Source organism: Lissotriton helveticus, chromosome 10, assembly GCF_964261635.1.
Source record: "Lissotriton helveticus chromosome 10, aLisHel1.1, whole genome shotgun sequence".
Lineage (NCBI taxonomy): Eukaryota > Metazoa > Chordata > Amphibia > Caudata > Salamandridae > Lissotriton > Lissotriton helveticus.
In genome coordinates this window covers 1,095,992,185-1,096,010,781 of record NC_136071.1, presented here as the reverse complement: position 1 = coordinate 1,096,010,781, position 18,597 = coordinate 1,095,992,185, and the positions used below count along the sequence as shown (strand labels likewise).

At 43.0% G+C, this 18,597-nt stretch overlaps 1 protein-coding gene across 4 annotated transcripts in view; it reads right to left on the bottom strand.

Moving 5' to 3' along the window:
- The window catches only part of SHROOM4 (shroom family member 4), a 431,909-nt gene that overhangs the window by 60,805 nt on the left and 352,507 nt on the right, over positions 1 to 18,597 (bottom strand). For all 4 annotated transcript variants that reach the window (XM_078663821.1, XM_078663822.1, XM_078663824.1 and 1 more), the window contains one exon: positions 4,207 to 6,934. In XM_078663821.1, the coding sequence (XP_078519947.1) occupies positions 4,207 to 6,934 (2,728 nt within the window). The remainder of the gene's footprint in view (positions 1 to 4,206; positions 6,935 to 18,597) is intronic.

The window sequence follows — 18,597 nt, the reverse complement described above, 5'->3', positions numbered from 1 at the left end:
ACTGATTGCTTTGAAATTTTGATACAACGTTGCATTCGGTTACTCGCATGATTTTATATACACAACGTTGGATTCGAATACGCGCGTGGCGAATACATGCGTGTTTTTAATCGAAAGCACTAAGAGACACATAAAAATGTCAATGTGCGTTTGATAAAAATCTTAAAATCTACAAAAGTTCTTCACCGATTGATTTGAAATTTGGACAACTTTGAATTCGAATAAGCGCGTGTTTATATATACACAAAGTTGGATTCAAAGGCGCACGTGTCAAATACGCGCGTGTTTTTAATCTAAAGTACGAACAGACCCTAATGATTGGGTTGCTCTACAACAACTACAATAGGCGCATAATAATAATAATAATAATCCACATTTGTAAAGCGCGAACCATCACCCGTTAGGGTCTCTAGGCACTGGGGGCCGTCGGGAAGCTATTGCCCAGAGTCACATGGTGCTGGGCAAATCTGCCGCTGGCCCCGGGGATCGAAACCGTGATCCCCAGATTCCGGAGTCAGCCACCCTGGCCGCGGCACCACACCTCTCCCATAGAGACAATAGTCTACAAATATTAGGATGGACAGTTGGTGTCAGGATGTCAGACCGGGAAGTGGGTGGCGGAAGGGGGGAGGAGTTGGTTCACTTGGCAACATTAAGAAAGGACGCATAGATACAATAGTCTACATATATTAGGATGGACAGTTGGTGTCAGGATTGCAGACCGGGAAGTGGGTGGAGGGAGGGGGGAGGAGTTGGTTCACTTTGCAACCCGAACAGACCCTATCGATTGGGTTGCTGAGCTACAAATACAAGGGACGCATATACACAATAGTCTACATATATTAGGATGGACAAAAACATATTGTATTCCCACAAGCATTGTGAAATTAAACATATTAGAAACGTGCGCTTACTCTTTTCTTTCTCTTCCATTTAACCAGACTGAGCCACAGCAACGCGTGGCCGGGTACAGCTAGTCAGGAATAAAATCATCAAATACATTCAACAAAGGAACCTCCACTATAGAGTGGCACCTCGCCTCAAAATCTCACCATACAAGAAAAAAAACATTGGTGCCACATTCTTCTCTGTGCAAGCAGCCAAACTATAGCCCTCTTTACCCCTAAACATAAGATCCACGATAACTACCTTATCTTCAGAAGACTACTCAAGAGTTGGCTCTTCCCCACATAACCACCATACTCAAACATAAATATACAGCATATCCCTGTGTATATAAATATTTATTTGGACTATATATGTGTACCTACATATCTGTATTGCTTAGTATAAACATGTATAAAAATTATGTTTATAAATATATAGATATTTGTTAGTTCTGTACATATTACATATGGTTATATTATTCTATGTTTAACATGTATATGGGTCAATGCATAAATAAGTAAACCTTTATCATAAATATCTACAATTGCTCCACTATTGAATTATAAAAAAATATATAAAAACAAATAAACTTAAAGTACAGCAACACTTGAAAGTTTGAGTTTATTAAATATAACTTACGTCTACATATATTACCTTTCTTATACTTATATACCCTACATGTACTTATGTATCTATATTTATTACTTTACTTCTAATTCAGCATCTCCAATGCAGTACCCTATTTCTCACCCTATACCTCTCTCAATATATCCTCTACCTCCACTCTCGGACTCATCTCAAACCTCATTTTACTACTCTTTCCAATGCACTACCCTATTTCTCACTCTATACCTCCCTCAAAATATTCTCTACCTCCTCTCTCGGACTTATCCCAAACCCCATTCTACTACTATGACCCCCAAAATAATACTTTCTAGACTCGCCCCTCCTCTACCCCCCTTGCATCATCTCATACCTATTTGTCTATTCAGATCTCCCAAACAAGCCTTTCTAAACCCTTCCCTCTGACTCTTACCGCTTCCAACTTCCATTTACCCATCCCAAACCTTCCCCTACTGCTCTGAGCTCCAAAAAAACACTTTCTAGACCCTTCCATCTTCTATCCCTCCACCATCCTTTTTCAATCCGACTAACAGACTCACATGTCCCCCGCTCAAATTAATTTCATATCTCCCGATACTAATACATCACTAATCCTCTTTGGGTTCCGAAGTAACGCGCTACTCGCTGAAAAAGCATTACAACGCCTCGTCAGGGGTAGTAAGCACTATATAAATGCAATTACAATTCAAGATGGTTCATTGTTAATTTCATTCATTGACTTGAAATCCACAAAATCATGCTGTACTTCCACTACACAAATCCTCTACTAGGGGAGACATAACCTGCACCAAACCCAAGGCTTATTGGAATGTCTCACATGGCGCACTGTTCACCAATACATGACCTAGTTCAGACTGTCTTGGACATGCTCATACACCTCGGCTACAAATTTTAAAACAAACTACGCTATAGATTTTCTTCAGGATTTCCAGGGCTACTCCCCATAGATGATTTTTGGGTTTTTAATGGGAATTCTTGTTTGATTGACTTTTAGAAAGACGAATCAGAAATAGGACATCATTTAAAGAAAGGGATGAACTGTGGGAAAAGAAAGAACCTTGACTGGTAGGTTTTATGCAAAAAACTTCTTGTGGAGCCTTAGATTAAACTGGGATTGATAGGACTTCTAGCTTTTTCAAGTGTTAAAAAACTATCCAAGTGACTTTATTAAGGGATATAATGTTATCTCTCCTGAAATGGAAACTTAGTTTCCTTAAGAATTAGGACTTACTTACCTGATCACTAAATAGAGTTTCTTTTTCCCTTTGTTCAGATTTTGGACACGAGATTGTTTACTAGTTATCTTTACTGGAGACTTCATTAGCCGCATCCGGGTATTAATCACTTGATTTCTAAAGGAAGAGTTTCATGACTAATAGATTCTTATTTAAATTGAGGTGAGCATTCTCAATTATTTCTTAAGCATTCCTGATGGGAGTCATAGCCACACTGGCCATACTTATGAACAAACTTATTTACTTTTTTATATAGTAACAATGTGAGGAACAGGTATATAACCTATGCTTGTTGTTGAATACATGTATATAGAGTTCTGTCTCTTTGTTTCACTTGATTGATCTTTTTTGTTAATCAGAATGTCAAATAGGCAGGTTACAATGGTTACAGAGTGACAAATGTTAGCGGTTTGATAGACATTTGTAGATGATTTACATTTAAGAAACCTTTCCAGCAAGGTATGCTAGGGAGAGGAAAGATAAGGAAAAAAAGTGATATAAAATTTCGTGTTTGAATAACAGTTAGTCATAGTATCCTGTTCTCTTTTTATTTTTTACAGCCCTGATGACGTCCCTGTGAGGACGAAACGCGTAGGCTGTAATGCTGTAAGATAATATATATGATCAACATTTGAAGTGACTGTTTTGGATTGAAGAAAATAAGAAAGAATAAAAACCAATAAGAAGAAGCCAGGCCTGCTTTGAAGAGTTTTTTTTCTTTGAACATGAATCAAGCCTACATTGGGCTTTCTGAATATATGTTTCTGAATATATGATACTCCTTGGTTTTGTGTATTTGTACAACTGATTGTAGGCAGTGGCAATATTTGTATGGATGTTAAAGTTTCACTAAGGGAAGAAATATATGACTAGTGTCTGGCAGGGCGAATTGTTAATTCTTGATGTGCAAATGGTATATGAATGGTGTTTTTAGCCCTTGTTAGCACTGTATTATGTGCAGAGCAAACGTATGCAGCTTATTAGAGCAGCTGTAGTAATACTTTGCATGAGTGTCTAAATGTATGAAAGTACAACTCTTTAGAGCGCACTTGGTCAAGAGCCACACTCTGGCATACAATTTTTAATTTTGTTATTTGTATTCTGAATTGTGATTCTTCCCTGCTTAGACTTCATACGTGTTCAGTTTATTTGAATGATGCTAGTCACTACTAAAAATAGACATTTAAAAAAAATACTGCTACTACTGTTGCTAAATGCAGAGAGAAAATGTGTTTGTGTGTAACCGTGCCATTGTTTTTACTGGCGGCCACTCTAAGGATACAGGGAAATGAAGCGCTGCCATGGTTAAAACGCCTACACCCTCTGAATTATGTACTTTATTTACAAGGTTCCGGCAAGCTAACCGTAGCTCCCAAGCTACCTGTTTGAGATCCCTGGTGGCTACTTATACTTGACGGGGAAGAGTGTTGCGTACCAAACTAACAGAGCAGAGTCTTACCTGGAAGCACGGCTTCCTGCATGACCAAGGATCGTTGTGCGTCAAGCTGCTCTCTTCTAGGACCTTATGCTGAGATGGGCAACATCGTTCACCGCACCGCGGCCATTGGTGGTGATGGCAGCAACAGCTGTGGTGGCTCGCCTGAAAATTCATCTTAACCATGGCAGGACATATGTCTCCCGAACAGTACATGCACGGCTCATGAACCACTGTGCCGTGCATATTACATGTACGTGTTAAAGCTCTGATATACTCATGCTCGCTGGAGTGTTTCACCTGATTGTAGTACACTGGCTGGTCTGCAGCTTGATTCAGAGAACAGTCTGCATAAGCAACTGGGACTTCTGGTCTTACTGGTGACGGTGGAGAATAGCTATGGTCTATGGAAAGTCTTCTTAAATTTCTACAGTCGGAAATTACAGGCTGGAAAATACTGGGCTCGGCATGCTTTGGTCTACAGTTGGGCTTTCTAGTCTTGATAACCAGACTGGGAGGGTGAGAAGTGGGGCCCACCCTGAAGGTTTCCTCAAAAAACTTCCTCCTGTCTGCAAAGGGTAGGAGTACAGTTTCTTGGGGGATTCTTGTAGGTGCAGGAGGCATCTCTGGCTCCATCTCATAGGCTTTTGGGGGGCTTTCGTTGACAGTCCTCTCAGGCTGGCTTTCTTTGGGTTGTCTAGATTTTGGTGGTAGCTTCCGCTCGGGAGACCATGTCCATCGCCCACCTCCTCCGTAGGATAACTGCTGATCTCTTTGCCTTTCAAAGTCTGGAGATGGGCATGGTGTGCTCCATTTGACATCTGCCACAGCAGCTGTCCGATCAGGCAGATGGATGGTAGGTCTTACTACTTCATCCAACATTGGTTCCTTTGGCTCTTGATTCAGGTACTCAGATGAATTTCCACGCTGCATGTCACTGCAAGGCTTCTCTTCAACAATAAGTTGGTTTTGGTTTGGATGAGGATTTGCCCACTTATCATCCAATGTAGCGGTACTCTCCATTACATGATCAGAGACTCTTTCAACTTCGGACACCTGCAGGCTCTTTGGCATTTCCAGAAGGCATTCAGTAGAGTCTGTTTTCCATATGTCTTTGGCCTTCTTGTCTTGTGGTCTTATTGACCTGGTCTTTGGTGGTGGAGGTGGAGGAGGCAAGGGTTGCCGTGGAGGAGAAGGGCATTCAGAAGGTTCTTCCATCTCCTCCACTGGTTCTTCTCCACAGAGCAGGGTTGTGCTGCCGTTACTTTTATGTAACTGAGCTTTCCTCCTCTGTATTTCATTCCTGAGGTTTGTGGCAAAGCGCTCACTCCTCCTCCTTATCTGTGCCGAACGGAAACGGGACGAACCAGGTTTCTTGACATGCAACCTCGCTTCTTCCTGATCCCTGCATTCCTCTACTAACACCTCTGTGCTGTGTGCGGGCCTTAGACCTCCCGTGCTTTCAGATGTGGAATCTGGGGAGTGGTGCGAGTCCTGATGCGGCTCGGCTATCCCATTTGGCATACTCGAGGACCTTTCCAGATCAGGGTATGATTTTACGGTTGAGGAGATTCTAGTTCCTGATTGGTTCAGACTGCCACCGTTTTCAGTCCTAACTTTGAATTTACGGGTATCTTTACTCGAGTTCCTATTGCATTCATCACGGAATGATGTGTCTTCACGCAGCTGTTCTTTGGCGTTTTCCTTTAAGCATGGACTGTTCCGATGTCGCTGAGTACTGTGCAGTGGCGAGATGGTCCACTGATGTCTTTCTTGCATAGACTTGAGTTCAGAGCCATTACTACAGTTTGTCAGATCCGTCGACCGATTTGTCTCAGGAGACTGAGACGGTTCAAGGGCAGTGTGCCGATGCGTCGACAGGGCAGCCAACTGTTCTTTTGTGCAAGAGGTAGTGCAATTGATCAATGAAGCTGGTGTAGCTTGAATGTTTTCAGTCTTGTGAATATCTTTCCCATTCTCACAAGTTAAATGTTTGATTGCTGACTTCTTTTCAGAAGGAGGCTCAGTGCATGGATTTGAATTTTCACTTGAGGGAGTCTCAGTACATTTTTGGCATTTGTCCGGGTGCGAGTTAAGCATATAGTACTGGTCAGAGGGTAAGCAATCCTTCATATGCTCTGAACACAAGGAGAATGTCTGTCCACAACGGCGCCCATCCCTGCCCTTTTCCAGAGAGGAGAGGAAGTTATCAGAAGTCCAACTCCCAGTGACATGCAGGGAATCCACCGGGGCCGAAGCTCGTCGCTTCTCTTGGTTAGGGTGGTTTTTCGGAGCACGTAAACTATCCCTCCTAAGTGGAGGCTGGGGAGGGGCTTTGCAAGAAAAGGCAAGGTTTTGTTCACAGGTACCTGATGGTGGCCTAGAGTTGGGTTCTGAATGTCCACCTGGTCTATGCAAAATGCTATCATCCAAGGTTTCGCTGACACCATTTCCTGTTTGCAGATACCTGCCATCATTGTGCTTGCAAGTGCCCAGATCTTGAAGAATGCAGTCCATGGAGGCAGACTCCTCAGTCTTGAGTGACACTGTGTAGTCTGAAGCATTGGAACTGGCTGAGAATGAGCTGTAAGCAGAGTCTCTTTTGTTTTGATACATGTTCTGGTCGATGGGCGAGAGATTTCCCTCGTAGTATGTTTGACTGGGTTGGTCGAGGCTTTCCATGCTCCCGATGGAGCTGCTCTTGTCAGTACTGCAATGGCGGGAGAGCTGGTTCCACTGCATAGAGAGGTCACTGCAAGCGACAAAGAAGGCTTGTTAGTAAGTAGTAGCTATTCACACATTTCTTACACATAGAAACAAGATGAGCATGGCTATGGAAGACAAGCTACAGGCTCTATACTTAAACACTATTGGCAAATAATACTGACAATGGCCATAGCAATGACCTTCACAAGCTATGCAATAGTCATTTATTCATTTATTATTGTAGGTATATGTCCCTAAATCGAAGGAAAAAAAACATGCCACGTTTTAAATGTGTTTGCCTTATGCTTGCATTAGAAACTTAGAATTAAAACCTCTTAATCAATGCATAGACCTTTTGTAGAACAGTATTTCCAGGCAGGCTGGAGTACTGGTGTATTTAGAAAAGACCACTATCTTATAAAATTCAGACTAAAACTCCCTAGCCCCAGCAAACTACCACCCTTAAAGGGCGGTACAGCTAGAAAATGGAACACTATAGATAATGCTTAATTTATCAATTCCCTAAGAAACACAGCACCCATCCCTAATCAAGAAATTGACCATCATGTGGAGTCCATCTCAAACTGGCTCTTAGCAGGCAGCAACACCCACGCCCCCCTCAAACAAATCAGACTCGCCCGCCGACACGATGCTCCGAGGTGGTTCTCACCGGAACTAAAATTTCAAAAAAGCTCTCTGCGTCAAATAGAGAGGAAATGGAGGCAGAACTATTCATTAGAAGGAAAGGACAGCTATGTCAAAGCCATAAACGAATACAAAACCAAAATCTATTAACACTGCAAAAGCAACATATTTCTCTTCTCGCATCCTTAATGCCAGTAACCAATCTAAAGAAATATTCTCGATTGTAGATGAGCTATCAAACCCAGAGAGAGTATTAAACAAACCGAAGCCTTTTGCGACTCCCTAAACACATTTTTCATTGATAAAATAAATATGATCAATGCAATCATGACCCCCACATTAATAAACATTAATGGCTTACCTACCATCAGAAACCCCCAAACTATCGACCAATTCCCCCTTATTGACACTGAGACTCTACGCCATTTATTGGCCAAAATTAAAACAGGCTCTCCTCGGGATCACTGTCCCCCTCATGTCCTGAGATCAGCCTTCTCAGCTTTTCCAGACCCAGCTCTTGCCCACCTCAACCAATCCATGATTCAAGGCTGTGTACCCAATGCTTTTAAGAAAGCAATTGTGGTCCCTCTTCTAAAAAAAAACAGGCGAGGACCCACAATTGCTGGTCAACTACCATCCCATCTCTCTGCTCCCCTTCATGGCCAAACTACTGGAATCTTATGTGGCTAGTTGCCTATCTAATTTTCTGGAACAGACAGGATTTCTCGATCCCTGTCAGGCTGGCTTTTGCCCAGCACACTCAACCGAAACTGTGATGTTAGCTGTACTTGATTCCCTACGTGAAAAAGCAGATACAGGTACACCACAGGCCTTGGTACTGCTCGACCTCTCGGTGGCCTTTGATATGGTTGACCACGGGATCCTGGCCGACAGGGCCAAGGAGGCCGGCTTCAGAGGCCCAGCTCTCCACTGGATTAAATCCTTCTTGAACAACCGTTCCCAGGCAGTCCGTTCTGGCCCATTCACCGCCCCCAAGCTAACAATTTTCTGTGGGGTCCCACAGGGCTCGTCCCTTCCCCACACTTGTTTAACATCTACCTTCACCCACTAATAAGTGCTCTCAAGGAGAGAGTAATCACCACGTTCAATTATGCGGATGATCTCCAACTCCTATTACAGATCGACAATTCCCCCCAGTCAATCTTCGACTTCAAAGACACCATGACCTTCATCTGGTCATGGATGGATCACAACCATTTAAAGCTGAACCCCAGTAAAACTGAACTCATTCTGATAGGTGCGGCACAAACCCACTGGGGCCCACACTACTGGTCAAACAATCTAGGTCCTCCCCCTACCTCAGTAAAAAGTTTTGGAGTCACCATAAGCAATGATCTGTCCCTTAAAACGCACATAGGCAACGTGATTTCCACCCGATTCCTTCAATTACGCAAGATCAGAAAAATTAGCAGGGTGCTATCCCAAACTGCACTGATCCAGGTCGTTATTGCCCTGGTCCTATCCTGGCTTGATTACGCTAATGCTATCTTTCTGGGACTTCCAGTTGGACTTACCAAACGACTACAACTAGTGCAAAATCAAGCGGCCAGACTTATCTATCAACAACCCAGACGGCAACACGCCTCCCCCCTCTTAAAAAAAATGCACTGGCTACCGATCCCCCAGCGGTATGCTTTCAAAACCGCCTGCCTGGTGTTTAAATCCTTAAACAATCACACTCCCAAATTCATCACAGACCTCATCTCCCGTTATACACCCTCACGTGACCTCCATTCAGCCCACCTCCTCACAGTACCCACCTTCAAACTGAAGCGTCTAGGGGGCTGCAGGTTCGCTACCCTCGCCCCTAGACTATGGAATTCCATCCCACTGTAAATCAGACTGAGCACTATCCTTATCAATTTTAGAACGCCCCTCAAAACCTGGCTTTTCTCATGCGCATATAAATAAGCTGATCTGTTTTGCGATCCCTCTGCCTCATTAGCGCCAAGAAACCAACCGATGAACGAGCGCTCTACAAGTCACTTATAACATAACACAACATAACAAAGGCCACATGTATCAAAATTGGAAATTGCGATTACCTAATTGCGATATTCTGAGATTCACAATTAGGTAATTGGAATTTCCAATCTATGAAACCAAGAGTTTCAAATACCGATTCGTAGAGGGTCGCAAACCGACCTACCTCAATAATATTAATGAGTTAGATCGCAATTTGCGACTCCTTGGAATCGCAAAAATCACTGGGATGGTGGCCTGCTGAGGTCAGCAGACCACCATATCTGTGATTGTTTTTAATGAAAGCAATCTTTTTTTTTCTAAAGCAGCCCGTTTTCCATTCTGGAAAACAGGCTGTTTTACAAAAAGAAAAATGAAAACTTTTACTTTCATTAAGAGCAGGCGATGGTCCTTGGGACCACTGCCTGCTCTTAAAAATGATTTACAAACACCCACAAAGGTGAAGGGGTTCCAAAGGGTCCCAAAGGCAACCCATTTGCGAATGGGTTGCCACCTACTTGAAGTAGGTGGTAACATGCAAATGTTTTGCGACCGCATTCACAGTCACAAAACATTCATACATACCATTAGGATTTGCTACATGGAAGGGACGTCCTAAATACACCCCTTCCAAATAGTGAATCGCAAACCCATTTCGCAATTCGGTAACTGGTTACTGAATCACAAAATAGGGTTTGATACATGTATCAAGCATTTTTTTGCATGAGCAAACAGGCCGATTCTACGAATCGCCTGTTTGCGCACACAAAAATGATTAAGGTAACATTATAGTTAGGTGAATTTGTCAGTGTGAACATTAATGTTTTGAACAAAAAAAAACCACAGAAACTCACCAGTTATAGTTAGCACTGCTAACTATAACTTGCGCCCCGCCATGGACTGCTTATACCATCACTGATGACATGTTCTATGACATCATTGATGGCATCATCAAAGCTTTGTTTTCCCGCATATTGCTTTATACATGGCTATGGCTTTACACATAGCAAAGTTCACATTAACAATCAACCACAGTTATATGGAAACCCCTCTTTGAATATGGTGTTAAATCTATAGACTAATCTTCAGAGGAAGCTAAACCAGTGAATGCCAATTCCAAAACAATTGCCCTACTAAGACCAGCTTATATCTCTACCAAACCCTGGACAGACACTGAACCTACATTAAGAAATGAATTTGATATCAGTAGAGATCTGAGGATTGTATACAGTGCTTACTCTATAGAGAGAGTTTACTTTATACCACACTGTTTGCAAACACTGAAACTTTCATAAGAAATACATCACAGACTATTAAAGAATAGCTACTAAGAAAAATGCACATTTTATGCAACAACTGTCGAAAAAAAGACACTATTCGCTAAAAATACCCAAGATCTCAAGGTGCTAAACATCCTACTACCTGTACAGTTCATAAAATGGTGAAAACCTTACAGATTGCCCATCTTCTGAAGCAAAACAAGCACATGTACATAGATTAGTACCTGGTGCACACAGTCTTCTATGTTAAGTAGAAATTGTCATGCTGAGGCGATTCTCTTGAATAACTCAAGGCTACTTACAATACTTAGTATGTAGTATGTAGAATTTCTGCAGTACCAAAAGATGTAAGTGGAACATAATGAACACAAGCCTATCATAACCTGTACACAGAGTTACTCTAGAATACAAAGATTTATAATGTGTTCAATACCTCTACACAGCTATGGTGCATTAAGTGGACATGTCTTTTCTAAATACTTACACCCATTAGCTGGACCCAAACTGTACAAAATTAAGTGGAAAAGTAATATGGCAGTTATTCACCACAATCTAAACTGTAAAACAAATGAGCACACTCGTTGGATGATGTCATGTGTGATGTCATTAGTGATGTCATCAATGATGTCGCCAGTGATGTTATCAATAATGTCATAGAACAGGTCATAAGTGATGTCATATGTGAGGTCATAGGTAGTGTACGGCAGGGGGCGCAAGTTATAGTTAGCAATGCTACCAATAACTGGTGAATTTCTGTGTTTTTTTCTTTTAGTTTAAAAAGTTAATGTCCACACTGACATATTGACCTAACTAGAACGTTACTGTAACCTTTATTTTTTTCAGTATATTATATACACACACACCCCCAAGCAACATAATATGTTAAAGCCTATATCCTATTGTTATCCCCAACAACACATCTGCTGCCTTTGTATTACTTTAGAGCTCAGTCCTGGATGCCTGGAACTTTGTCATCAACTTTGTCATCATCCTAGTAAGTTCACCATTGGGTGAAGCTAATTTAATGATGTCAGACAGTGAGAAAATAAGGAATTAATTCTTAATCACACATTGAAGCTATGTAGCTAGCAAATCAAAAAGTCAATAAAACAAGTATATATTTGATTTAGGATTTTGTTTTATTTGCTAGCTACCCAGCTATAGCAGTATCTAGTTCAGACATAAATAATGTTGCCTTCTTATCTAAGAAAGCACCCTTTCCTGCCTTCAGAGTCATGTATGTGCTCAGGATCTGCTCGGATCCCAACGCTTGAATATGTTGCCAAGAAGGTGCGACAGTGATGGGTAAATAATCCCGTGCAGAGGTAATTTCATCTCCAGTCTCCCTGGCCATTACCAAGTATCACTGCAAGCTTTCCAAGTCTTGACCTGAATATACAGCATTTCATTTTGGTTCGCGTGTTCGCTGGGTTTAGTCGCAGTTCCTCAAGGGGCTTGTTACTTAGGGGCAAGGGAGACGCAAATAAGGTTGAGAGTGTCCATGCCATTGGCAAATAATTGACCTTGGCTTAATATCATGTCCATGCTTTCCAGGACAGGGTAATCTGCTTCTCCGGCCGATTGCAGGGTGCATGCAGATGAGAGGTGGAAGATGTTAGTAATCATTTAAATACATTTTTTACCAGTCCACACAGTTGTTATATGGCACCGCATAATAGGGGGGACGTTGAACAAGTCCTGACTGTCAGTCGATAGCACTAAGGATGTCCCATACCTATATGAAGTTACAAATCCCAGCATTCTTAGCACAATTAGCAAACAATAACCAGGGTTAGCTGAAAGTCACCCTGACCATAGCACATGACCGCTATTAAATTGAAAATGTCCACTGTCCATTTTTGCTGGCAAGGCCAAATGAGTCACAGCTGCAAGCGCTCTAAATGCACATTTCTCCGACTTGTCCACCAAACATGGACACTGGCCGAACCTGGTGTGATGCGTCTCATGTTTGGGGTGATCGCTGATAAAGCATATGTTGACATTTTGTGTCTACAGCCAATGATTGACTGGCCAGCTTGGCAAACACTGACCACACGATTACTTTCATTAGTTAATGTTAAAACAACGTATAAAGCGCACAAATACCAACAGGTGTCTCGGCGCGGACTGCTCCAGGGGGCAGGGCAATGGCCTAGATGTTAAAAGCCAAGTTTTTGATTGTTTCTAAATGCCAAAAGTCTAGGCATGGCTCTGAACTGAGGAGGGAGAGAGTTCCACAGCTTAGCAGTGATAACCACAAAGCTCCTGTTGCCCCAATTAGATCTATACGTTCTTCATCAGACAGCCTTTCTAACTGCAAACTGAGCGAGTAACGCAATTCTTCAAATGAACTGAGGGCAACAATTGTTGTGGCTTCACCAAAGTAAACTCGTAGGTAGTGCTTTAGATAAGAGAACTGCGTGGAAGGGTCTATTTGTCTCATTGTCCTTGGCACAGTAATATCAGGAAATTATATATCTAGGACTCACCCCCATCGAAGCATCGATACCAAGAGTCTTTTGGACTCTGAAATGCACTAAAAAAAACAATGGTGTGATAAAAGGAAAAATATGTTCCCTAAATGTCAGCAGTGGAAGGATATATTCTTCCATTCAAAAGGATGGTAAAGAAGCTATTCACCACAATAGATGGAAGGAAAGCTGCTGAATAAGGAACTAGGGAATGGGGGGTGGGGAGGGGGTGCAGGAAAGCCAACAACTGATAACCAATGGGCTGACCCAAACTCCCCTGAAGCACTGGTACGATTCACAATATGTCTGACAGGAGATAGCTTCAAAGCCAAAATATTTAATAAGGGTAACATTATCCTTCTTGCCTCTACACCAAAAGTGTGCACAATATTGGTTTGGAAGAAGAAAAGATGTGAATACGGTTTACTTTCACACTTAACTAAAAGGGAAGGACCACAAAGCAGTCTTGAATAATAATAATCCCCTCTTGAATAAATTGCCATTTTGTCTATTAATTTCCTACATATATGTATTCTTCTAAATGTGCTTTCAGTCTACTGAGCGATAAGTTTTTTTATATTGTATGAAAATGTTAGAGCTTTTAAATGTATTCACTTTTTATACTATTCAGTTTGCGGTGGCTATCTGGCCGAATATTCCCCACTGTACTAAATTGCCATTTCTTATATTTCCTACAGTTACGCATATTTTTCAATCTAGTGAGCGATAAGAATTGCTATTTTATATTTCAAGTTTTGAGCTTGTAAAGTTATTCACTTTAATATTCAGTTGGTGTAGGGTATCAAGACAGCCAGCCATATCACTGCCATACAGACAGCCATATCCCCTTCCATGCATGTACAGAGCCCATGGGGTCTCCAGCGGATGTAGTCTGCAATATTGAGTAGGAAATATTAATATACTGGAATATTGTTGTTAAAATACCAACACTACATCAATGTACCTTGACAATATATGTATCAGCAATTTATTTAAGAGGGGCAAATTTGGGAGGAATTCAACTATGAACAGAATGTTAGATATAGAAAGGGATTCATTTTAAAAACTCAATTCTTTAAATATGAAATGCAAATCTTATCACTCAGACTGAAAGTACATTTAGAAATATGCAAATAACATCAAGGAAGGACAGTACACATTTACTTGTTTATATACACCTATCCTCTCTATTTTATAGGTATGACATTCTAGTATCTCGATAGTCCCTACTCAATATTCTTGTATCTTGATATCCCTTTTTGTTCTCTCTCGATATTCCCTACTCAATATACTTGTATCTCAATATTGCCTAGTATGTAGTCTTGTTTCTCGATATTCCTTATTCTAATATCTCGGCATTCTCTACTCCATATTTTTGTATCTCGCTATTCCCTGGCCTACTCCATAGTCTATATCTCCATTGTTTTTAGCGTTACCTCCTACCCCCATAAAAGGGACAGTAAGGAGCGTTTTACCTTTCACTTCATCTCATGCTCGTGGTCCTACATAACAATCAGGGACATAGGTATACCCAGAGTTCATATGTGCCTCTTTAATCCCTACAACTTTAGGTAATGGAATGTAGGGGCAAATTTATGGGATTGGTGACACAGGGCAGGAATGCACCGCATTCATCCAATATGGTGCATTCCTGTCCTTTCCACCGGCGCTGGCAACCTTCTGGCAGCCTAGCACCAATGCAGGTTCATTGCACCATAGTGCAAGGGTGCCTCTGTTGCTGGCAGGATTGTTTTTGCGTAGGAAGGGCTACCTTCCTGAACAAAACCAATTAATTTAGGTTTTTTTTCCTCTTTCAATGTGTGCCGCAGAATGCAGCACACAAAGAAAGAGGAAAAGCTAGAAGAACTGGAGATATTTCCCCTCGTTACACTTCACCTTGGAAGGCGTAAGATTTTGACACATTTCCAGGTTTAAAAGTCCTTGTAAGTCTGAGAATGCATCAAAAACCATGGGTGCTGTGTAGGTACATGGAACACCTCCAGAGCGCAGAGTAAGGCAAAACACGGATTTGCGCTGCCTTGGCTTTACTCCACATCTATGAGGACATTCAAAGCTGCGTAAAGCAGCTTTACGTGGCCTTATAAATATGTTTTGGTGTTTTCCGCCACATTTGCGTCACAAAAAGTGATGCTACGGCAGCGCAAGAGGCTCATAAACATGCCCCTTAGTGTTTTTCTCTCTGATTACGCACTTACATGTGAACAACACTGCCAGGGCCTTTTCTTTGAACTAAGGCTTAAAAGAACATTTCTGGCAAGGAGAGTCGGTGAGTTGGCCTAATCACAGGAATGCCTCCCCTGGAGGACAGCCCCCCCATCACCCTCCTTTCCTCCTTCCCAGTGGTAGGAGGCAGTCCACGCACAGGATGAAGAGTGCCCTGGCAGAGGATGCTGCTGGTACCCACAGCAGTGCACACTGCACCGCATCCTGCCCCCTGCCAGGGGAAGACGCTGCGGCGTGTGCCTCGAGAGCCCTCCTTAGCCAAGGAGAGTACAGAATATTCTGTGCCCAGCTGGCAGGAGAGCACGGCGCCCACTCCACCACCCTTCCTGCCATAACAATGTCAGGAGCTGAAACAAGAAGAAATAAACTTCTGACACCAAAAACTATTAATAAGGAATTGTCCCTTTGAAACAACTTGTTTGTGCAGACTGCAAACATGGACCCCTTTGTGGCAGAGGAGGCCGGAAGTGGACGAGAAAAGCTCTTTACACATTCCAATTGTTTGTCTATAAATATTTCTTCCGTCATCTAACTAAGGTGATGGTGCAGATGAGATACACAGGAAAGTGCAAGGCAGACAGGGAGATGTGAGGATTGCTAGACGCGAGAGTAAGGGAGAAGAACATCTCAAGGAGAAGGAGTTGATGCAAAAAGAAAGATGCAAAAATATAGAGAAGCTATATTCAGGGCCACTAGAATTATGCGGCAGCGTAGGGACAAATTATGTGTCGGGGTAACTGAATTATGTGAGAAGGAAAGGCAAAGTATGTAACATAATGTAGAATATTTTGACTTCACTCATTTGCAATTAAACTAAAAAAAATTTGCAAAGTTGTGAACACTGCTGAGGCAACGGCCACACAACATCTGAATCCGTTTAACGCCTTAACGCAACAATCAGCAAAAAAGGTGACCAGTTACTGCGCCTTAAAGGGCCTGACACATGCGCAGCATTTTTAGTATGATTCGTTTGAGCTAGAAATGTTTTTTGCTGAAATTTCCAAATTATACAGAAGATGGGTGGATTACATGGTAAGTGAAGCAAATCCATAACAATGCGAAAAACGCGGTGGTCATTTGAAGAGGCATATTTGAAGAGTTTCTTCCAGAACTTAAGAAAAGAGGAGGAGGCCCTGCTGTGCAAGGAGAGGCTGTTCCAGGCCTGCTGTGCAATGGATTGCCGTTCCATGCTTTAGGAGCGATGTAGGAGAAGGCCTAAACTCCGGTTCTGGTTCTTAGGAGCTGGGCTGAGCAGAGGTGCCTCGAAGGTTTGTGAAAGCAGATGCAACTGCTGAGGTATGCAGGTCCTATGTTGTGTGGTGCTTTGAAGGTGTTAGTGAGGAGTTTGAATTGTGCACACTTGTGTATTGGGAGCCAGTGAAGCTCCTTGTGGAGTGGTGTGGCTCACTGGTTAGAGGCGGCAGACCCGGAAGCAGAGAACGGCCTGGGACCAGGGTTCAATTCCCGACGCGGCAGGGTCGTGGACCAGGGTCAGCGGACTCGATAATTCTCACCTCGGTGCCTACTCTAACCAGGGATCACACTCGGCAACTCTGGGCATTAGCTTGCCTCATCTCTACAATGGCCCCCCACATTCGCCGGGGATGCCCGGTTTCACCTTGGAGATACCCAGTAGGGACCATCTCACAGGGATAGCCAGGACGGGTTCCCCAGCGGTCTACAGCGCCACGACGCCTCAGGGCAGCAGTGCGCTTTACAAGACACATACATTTACATTTACATTTGAAGTACATCGCTAAATAGGAGTGTCGGAGGGATGGGCGGAAACAGAAGCGAGGAGGCCGTATAGGTGTTATATTGGGGTCGTTTATTGCAGTTAATGAACCTAAAGGAATCACTGATGGTGACTCAGTCACTTCGTTCTTCTGCTTTCCTCTAGGTGTCTTGGCTCTCTGGTTGGGAAGCTTGTGAAGAGGAGTAGAACAAGAGGATGGGTAAGTCACTGGGGTATATTTGTGGAGGGTAGTATAAATCCCGTCACCACACCCGGGTGGAAAGCAGCGTAAGAAAAGCAAACAAAATGTCTGGTCTTCTTGCACCAGGATCCCGGTTCTCGGACAGTGCCCGGGATTTTCACTTTCGCTTCTCGTGGCCCTTCGCTTTCTCCGGTCGGCTCTCCTTCCTCTGAGGATATCTCCTTCGGCGCATCACATCCGACAGGTCCCTCCTCTGTTTCTTCCTCGGCTTCTTTTCTCCTCCCCCGGACTCTCCTGATTGGTCTCTCGTTCCTTCCTTGTTCCTTTCCTGTGGGGATGAATAATAGTCCGTCTTCACTGTGTGTTCCCTGCTCCAGCCCCTGTGGATGTCATCGTGACAGGGAAGTAGCGCAGACCATAGCGCTGCACTAACGGGTAAGGCAGAGTCTTTGGGGGAAACGGGGGCTTCTTCTCACAGGGAGATTGAGGGTGAATCTGGCTGTCGAGTCCTGGATGGGTTGTAGTGTTCTAGTAAATTACTTGTTGATACTGGAGTGGAGGGTGTTTCTGCAATCCAGTTTGCTAGTGATGAGGACGTGCGTGACAGTCTTGAAGTTGTGGCTCAGGAGCCATCTGAAGATTTTCCTCAGCATCTTCGATGTGTGGAAGACGGCTGCTGTAAGATTGTCGACTTGTATGGTCTTTTCAGGTTTTCGGTCTATGAGGATTCCAAGGTTCCTGGCATGCTGGCATTGAATGTGTATCTTAGTTTGGTTGGTCACCAGATGGAGTCCCATGGCGAGGTGTTCAACTTCTGTTTTGTCACTGTTGAATGTGAGATAGTTAGCCTTTATCCGGTTGACACATTCAGTCAAGCAGGGGGTGAACTTGTTCCAGGTGTAAGGATTCTTATTGGAGAGGAAAGAGTATGAGTTGCGAGTTGTCAGTGTAGGAGACGACGTCAGTGTTGTAGGCACAGATGACTCTGCCCAGAGGGATCATGTATGTATTAAGAGGGTCAGGATGGGGGATTAACCATGCAGAACTCCACAGATGAGGTTGTGGGCGTTCAAAGAGTAAGGGGTTAGGCTGACTACTTGTGACCTGCCAGTCAGGAAGTGGCAAATCAAGAGGAGAGCGGGTCCTTGG